Source organism: Varanus komodoensis, unplaced genomic scaffold, assembly GCF_004798865.1.
Source record: "Varanus komodoensis strain SLA01 unplaced genomic scaffold, ASM479886v1 scaffold1, whole genome shotgun sequence".
NCBI lineage: Eukaryota > Metazoa > Chordata > Lepidosauria > Squamata > Varanidae > Varanus > Varanus komodoensis.
In genome coordinates this window covers 74,812,316-74,819,052 of record NW_025335268.1, presented here as the reverse complement: position 1 = coordinate 74,819,052, position 6,737 = coordinate 74,812,316, and the positions used below count along the sequence as shown (strand labels likewise).

The following is a 6,737-nucleotide window of genomic DNA, read 5'->3' as shown; positions in this document are numbered from 1 at the left end:
CCCCCCCCCCCGCCCCTCGCCAGCCGCAATTCAGGAACCGACTCCGAGCGGTTGAGAGTTTTATTGGTCACTGAACAGGTTCCTTCAGTGTTGATCAGAAAACAGAAGTATGATTCACTATGACTAAAGATCACACACTTGGGCCAGTGGACAAAGACACTGAATCATAACACAGCACAACACACAGGGAAACCGTGCTGCAGGTGGGCTCCCCCTCAGCACGTCTTCCGCGTGGGACTTTCGCAAGGAGCAGGCCGTGTGGCCCATCATCCCCCAACAGCAGAGGACCTTCGTGCGTCGAACGGGCAGCGCACTAGCGACACTGCGCCCGAAAGATTTGGGCTACGACCCATCAGGACTGCAAGCGGGAGGAAAACGCCACTCCAAGCGGTGTCTTGTGTGCACAACAAGTTCCCGAGACGCGACGCCGCCTCCCCGTCCACCACAAGAAGGGAAGTCCAGGCTCTGCCCTTGGGGCCAGTTTATCTTCAAGAGAGACTTTACTTCTCAGGATGGGGGGGGGGGGGGGCGAGAGATTAAGCATGGAGCACTGCGCCATCCAGAGGAGAGCGGCAACCCGGGCCCAAAGCACGCAGAACCAAGACACCCTAAAAGAGCCGGCGTTTCTCTCCACCAAGAAACCCACTGAGGACGTTTCTCGCAGGAGGGATAAATGGGCCGCCGCAGGAGGCGAGGGGGTGCCCGGGCCGGCCCCAGCACCAGTGGAAGCCAAACACGGGAGCAACTGGGCCCCGGGGGCCGACGCTGCCCTCCCAGAGCAGGCCAGGGGTGCAATCGGCTTCCAGCGGCTGCCACCGCGGCGGCTCACTGCTCTGCCTGTGCCCCGTGTTACGGATGCCCCGGCCAGCACCCCAGAGACCCGGATCGAAGCTGACCGGGGCGAAGCCATCCGAGGGATGGCAAGCCCAGGGCCATCTTCCACCCATCCTCAGGCAGAGTGAAAAGGAGGAGGACATTTTTGCAATCAAAGATATCTAAGCAACGGGGGCAAGGAGGGACAACTCTCCGCGGCATCGCAGGGCTGCAGCAGCAGCGGCGGCCTCTCCTCCATCTACCGCAAGTCCTCAGCCGTGAACATGCCCTTGGCACGGCGCAGGATGGAGTCCTTGGAGGCATCGTAGGGGTGCTCCTTGGAGGGGATCTCCAGCACAGCCGGGATGGACTTGGTGTGCGCGTCGATTGCGTGCCGAATCATCTCTGCGATGTACTGGTTGATGAGGATGATGCCGATGTCTTCGCGGCCCAGGAAGCCCCTGTGGGTGGGAAGAAGGGGACAGATGCGGGGGGAGGTCACAGCTAGTCCGGCACTTTCCGCAGGGCCTGGGCCACCTCCACTGATCACGCGGGGCCTGGAAACCGGCTACGGCGGCTGGCTCTGGACAGGTGCGTTGGTCCAACTCGAGGAGCTCCGTGCTGCAGGTGCACAGCATCAAAGAAGGCGCCTCTTGCCTGCCGGACGAACCCTGCCTGAGCCGAAGGGCACGGCAGGTAGTGCTCGGCGGGACCGAATCCTGGAAGAGTAGGGCTGGAAGGGACCCAAATGGCCGTCGGGTCCAACCCGCCACTTGTCGCAGGACAAGTCAAACCATCCCTCTCAGAAGGGCCATGAAAGGCGACATTAACAATCTTGCCAGTATTCCTGCTTTAAAAGAAGCCTCTGCATAACATCATTTTAAAAACCAATGCAGACCTTGGGCGGTGGGGAGGGAAGAATGCAAAAGCTCCCAGCTGCCATGAAAGCAGCGCTGGCGAGATATCATGAAGGATCCCCATTCCGCCTAAGGAGCCACGCAGGACTCGGCACTCGGCGTGGCGCTCTCAGGCCTCTGCCCTTTATTCTGGCTCCAGATCGCTGCAGACAAGGCCGCCTCGGGGCAGGGAACCGGCACGGCCACCCAGAAGGCACCCCTGCGATCCACCGAGGGGCCGGAACTGACCAGATGGGAGGTTCCGCCCAGGTGCTCGTTCGGCAGGAGGAATCGGGAAAGGAGGCCTGAGCGAGGCAGCCGCAGCTGGGCCCTGATGGGCCTGCAAGGCCGGGCTGTTTGTGTGCAAACAGAGCCTGGGCCGAGCCAGCTCCTTCCGGGGAGGACAGGCGATGGAGCGGCAGGCTCCCTCCACCGCGTGTGAGAAGCGCAGTTCAGGGGGAGAGCAACAGGAAATGGTCGGGAACCTGCCACTGCAGGGCCCTGGAAGACCCAGGGAGTGAGCTGTGCACTGAGACCAAGCACTCGAAACTGCCCTCCCCAGCCTGCTGTCTGCAGGGGTGCTGGACTACAGCCCCCAGCATCCCCCAGCCAGCCATGCTGAAGGGCAGGGGAACCTCTCTCAAGAGCCGCGCATCGTGGGCAGCCCTTGCCAGGGGGCGGCCAGCAGCCCTGCTTCGGATGTGGCCAATTCGGCCTTACTGGAAAGCGACTGACTGAACTGCAGGCACCCCCAGCACCCCCCCGCTTTAGAGGGGAGGGCAGCTCCCCATGACGGCAGCTGCGGTTTGTCCAACGGCCACCGGCTCACCGAGCCAGAACAAGCTGCGGCCCTTTCCTGTGTGAGGGATCGGGTCAGTCCGGCTCTGGCTCCTTTCACCATGCCCAGCAAGCCAATTTCCAACGCAGCTTCCTTTATTCCCCACACTGCTGAGCGCCCCCAGACACACACGCCAACACACACGTTTTTGGGGGGGGGGGCGAGGATCGGGCCAGTGAAGCCACGTCCGCTGCCCTGCTCCTTCCCTGGGGGCTGGCGGGGGAGAAGGCCCAGGCAGATGGGTCTGCTCGCGAGTCACGGGGGTGCCTGGCGGCGGCAAGCACAAGAAGCGCTCGCCCTACCCAGGGAGGAAACAAGGAAGTCCCAGCTTGGCGGGGGGGGGGTGCAGCAGCAGCACCCCAGCCTGGCAGGGGAGGCTCCCCAAAGACCTGTCCTCGCGGGACGAAGTGGGCCCCTGCCTGAGATAGCTGCAGACACTTTCCAATGGGGAGGGGCTTTTTTTGCACCCCCAAAGAGAGAGTGGAAAGAGCCAATGAACTGCCCACCTCTTGCTACCTTGTAGTTGGACCAGGAGAAGAGGGGGCAGAGTCCCTCATGGTCTGGGATGCAGGCGGGGAGGGGGGCTACCAGCCCCTCCCGTGGATCTCAGGGCAGAGAAGCACGGGAAAATGGCCCCCGGCTACCCGTTCTTCCCCAGAGCCACCCCAAGCACTTCACGCCAGGCCACACAGTCCAACCCTGACACAGTGCCCATGATCCCCGCAATCCCTGGGGGAGGGGGGAATCTGCTCTGCGCAGCAGGCAAGGTGATGGGCTCCCAGAAGCCAGACGGCTCTGCACACCCCAATTCCATGGCTCAGTCTTCCCCAAGCAGGTGCCCTCCAGATGCCTGTGCCAGAAGTCCCATCTTCCACAGGCCTTGCTGGCTGGGGATGCTGGGAGCCGCAGTGCTTCCGGGAATACAGCACCCTCTCCCTGGGGGAGAACATTTCTCCTTTAAAAATAGAGGAGACTGAGTGCTTTAACCTCACCATAAGATGCCATACTACGTGTAACAGCAGCAGCCCTCCTCAAGCTAGTGCCCTCCAGATGCACTGGACTAGAGGTACGTCCTATAACTGGGGCTTGGTGGGCGTTGCAGCCCAACGCATCTGGAGGGCGCCGGCTTGGGGAAGGCTGTGCCGCAGGGGCTGCGCCAGGCAAGACCATAACCCCCTCCCGTGCTGGTTTGCTCCCTCGGTCACGCAGCAGAGGCCGCCCCCCCCCCCCGGAAGGAATGGTTTCTCCCTCCCTGCAGCGGACCTTTCGCCTTCGCATCGCCAGCACCCCGAATGGGTTGCCTCACGAACGCCCGCTGCCCCCGTCCCAGGGGCGCAGTGGTCGCCTCCACGCGTTTCCACGGCAACTACGTGCGCGCGCTCTTCCGCCTTTCCTGCAGCACGCCGCCGCCCGTGCCGCCCCTCCCTCACCGGAAAGCCTCCTCGATCTCGGCCAGCGCGGTCTCCTTCTCCACCACCAGGAAGTTCGGGCGCCGGTGCTTGTCGAGCTCCCCGACGCCACCCAGCAGGAACCCGGTCACCGTATCCTCGTCGCCCAGCACAGCGATGAGCTTTCCCCGGCCGGCCATTGTGATCCTCAGACGAAAGAGAAGCAACGCACTGCCGCTAGGAATGACCCGGCACGGCCGCCGTAAAGATCCCTTGTGCCAACTGGAAGCGCAGGCGCACTGCTCGGGAGCGGACTCCAGCTTCTGCGCATGCGTGGTTATCGTTTGACAAACTAATAGCGCAAGCGGACGCTTCTCCTGGGAGATATGAAAACGCAGAGCGTGTATACCCTGAACTACGAGTCAAACGGCCCGTTTATTGGCTTTGCAAATAAAAGGCGAAGCAAGGACGGAGAGCCTTCTTCCCGGCCTGGAACCCATAAAGAGCGCTATAAGAGAGCTGGTGTAGTGCATGGGGAGAGTCCTGGGGTCCCGGAGGCTCCCTGGCTGGCCCAGCCTACCTCACAGGGCTGTTGTGAGGATAAGGATTGCGAGGATGTGGTGGATCGTGCAAGCCACCTTGAGTTCCCGGGAAAGAAAAGAAGCAGGGTATAAATATGAATTCATAAGAGCTCTGCAGGTGGAGCAGGCTGGCGGGGGGGGGGGGGCTTGATCTCTTTTTAAAGCTGTCCAGATTGGGGCCACCAGGACATTCTGCGGAAGTGAGCTCCATCCTTGGCCTGCGCACTGTGCGAAGAAGCCTGCCCGTTTCTCTGCCCTGCACCCCCCACTTCAGCACCACCCCTGCTTTGTAGGGTGGTCCTGGGTGCAACTCGCTGTGCTTCCTCCGGGCCATTCGACACCTGGGCCATCCCTCCCCGACTCGCCCTGCTGCGAACTCACCAGCTCCAGCCTTTCCTAGTCCTGGAACTGCTCCACCTCTTGATCACTTTCGCTGCCTTTTTCGGCACTTTCCCCAAAAAAGTTTTAGGTTTGGTGACGTAATTAATGAAGGGCAATAGGACACTGGCTGTTCTATTTCCAGTCCTTTCCAGATTGTGCCCAATGTGGAGTTTGCCTCGTTCACGGGTGTGCAGGCAACGCATTCATCGAGCATCCACTCCATCCCCAAAGCCTCTTTCCCTTGCCCCCGTGTTGCACAGGGCGTTCCCCGGGGCACCCCAGAGGCTTTTTCTGGTCCAGCATGGATTTTTGCGGGTTTAGCAAGAAAAACAGCAATCCCGAGCATGCCCAGACAGAAGCAGCATCCTGCAACTTCCGGTGTGCCCAGCCTGCGATCTTGCACATTCGCCACTGGTGTGAGCCCCATAGAAGTCAGTGGGGCTTCCCTCTGACCCAGCATTGCCCTGGAAAGGGAGCAGAGGAGGGTGGGCTGCGGAGGAGTCCAAGAAACGCGGCCCCGTCCGAGCAGCGCTGCCCTTCCTCGTGGAGCGTTGCCGAGGGGCTGGGGTTCTCCAGCCAGAAAGCACTCGATGCAGATATGTCTCGGGCTGCCTCTGGAGCAGAATGAAGGGGGTGTCCAGCGGCTGGTGCAGGGAGAGGCATCCCAAGCATGGTGCTGACCGGAGCACACCGGGGAGATGGGAAATGCCACGGCCAGGAACAGGGAGCAGGCGGGCCCAGAAAGACTCGGCCTTTTGCTGGGGATCAAGAGCGGCAGCCCTCCTTAGCCGTGTCCTCTGGCGTGGTCTCCAGGTGGGAGCTGTGGGTTTCATGGTGTCTTGGGGCCGGGGGGAGGCAGGGGGCTTCGTCCTTTGCTCGCATTGGCCTGGTGCTGCAGGGCTGCCGGGGAGGGTGCGCCTCCCACTCGGCGGGAGCAGAAGCAACGGGAGCCCCGTCTTCAGCCACACGATTCCCCTTGGCGCCAGCGCATCGCTATTCCTTATAATACGTGCGTTCGGAAGTGTGTTGCTCGGGCTGTTGGGATGCGTTTCCAGCCTTACGCCCTGCAGGTGTGTTGGACTGCGACCCCCGTGCTGCCTGCCAGAGCTCCTGCCCGGATGCCCGGAGACCTCCCGCCTCCCCCCACCTCACGCATCGCGCCCCACAGAAGCTGGCCGGCCATCCCCGAACAAGCACGGTTCAGCTGTGGGCCGGGCTGCGCATGCCGCGCGCCTGCCGGTCCTGGGGCGCCTGCGGAGGTGTGCCTCGGTTCCCCCGAGCGTGCTGCAGGCAGGAGCCGGAGCGTGCCCAGCCCCTGCTCTCCCCTGGGCCGGCGCGCCGAGGACACCCGGGAGGAGCGGGACCTCTGGGCAGCACGAGGCCCTCTGCGTCACTCGCTTCGGGGCCAGGCTGCCGCTTGTTGGAGAGCCCGGCCGGGGGAGTAGCTCCTGGAAGGCGGATCGGTCCGCAGCCGTCGGCCAGCCGGCTCCCGAGCGCGAGTCGCGGGCGAGGGCTTTGGCCCCGGGCTCCGAGCACGGACTTCCCGGGAGCTTCCGGCGGGTGGCTGTGGGAGGGGGATGCCAGGCCTGACGGACCCCTGCCCCACTTCCTGCACCTCGTTGGCAGAGCAGCGAGGGGCCGGGACGCCCGGCTCGCCTGCACGGCAGCCACCGGGGCTGGCCGGCCTCGGCAGCCCTCCCTGCAGCCCACCTTCTGCAGCGCAGCCGGGGCACATGCAGCCCTCGGAGGCTCCTGTGCCTCCCGTATTTCCCGCAAATGGCCCCCCGCGAGCCCCCCTCCAGCCCCCCGCACCACCGGAGGCTCGGCTCCTCGGAGGGCG

At 63.3% G+C, this 6,737-nt stretch overlaps 1 protein-coding gene across 1 annotated transcript; it reads right to left on the bottom strand.

Moving 5' to 3' along the window:
• Window positions 1–46: 46 nt before the first annotated feature.
• ATP6V1F (ATPase H+ transporting V1 subunit F) lies at window positions 47–4,201 on the bottom strand. Its single transcript, XM_044429552.1, has 2 exons — window positions 3,978–4,201; window positions 47–1,274 (listed from the first exon to the last, which is right to left on the bottom strand). The coding sequence occupies exons 1-2, from the start codon at window positions 4,133–4,135 to the stop codon at window positions 1,073–1,075; spliced, it is 360 nt and encodes a 119-aa protein (XP_044285487.1). The 5' UTR covers window positions 4,136–4,201; the 3' UTR covers window positions 47–1,072.
• Window positions 4,202–6,737: the final 2,536 nt, after the last annotated feature.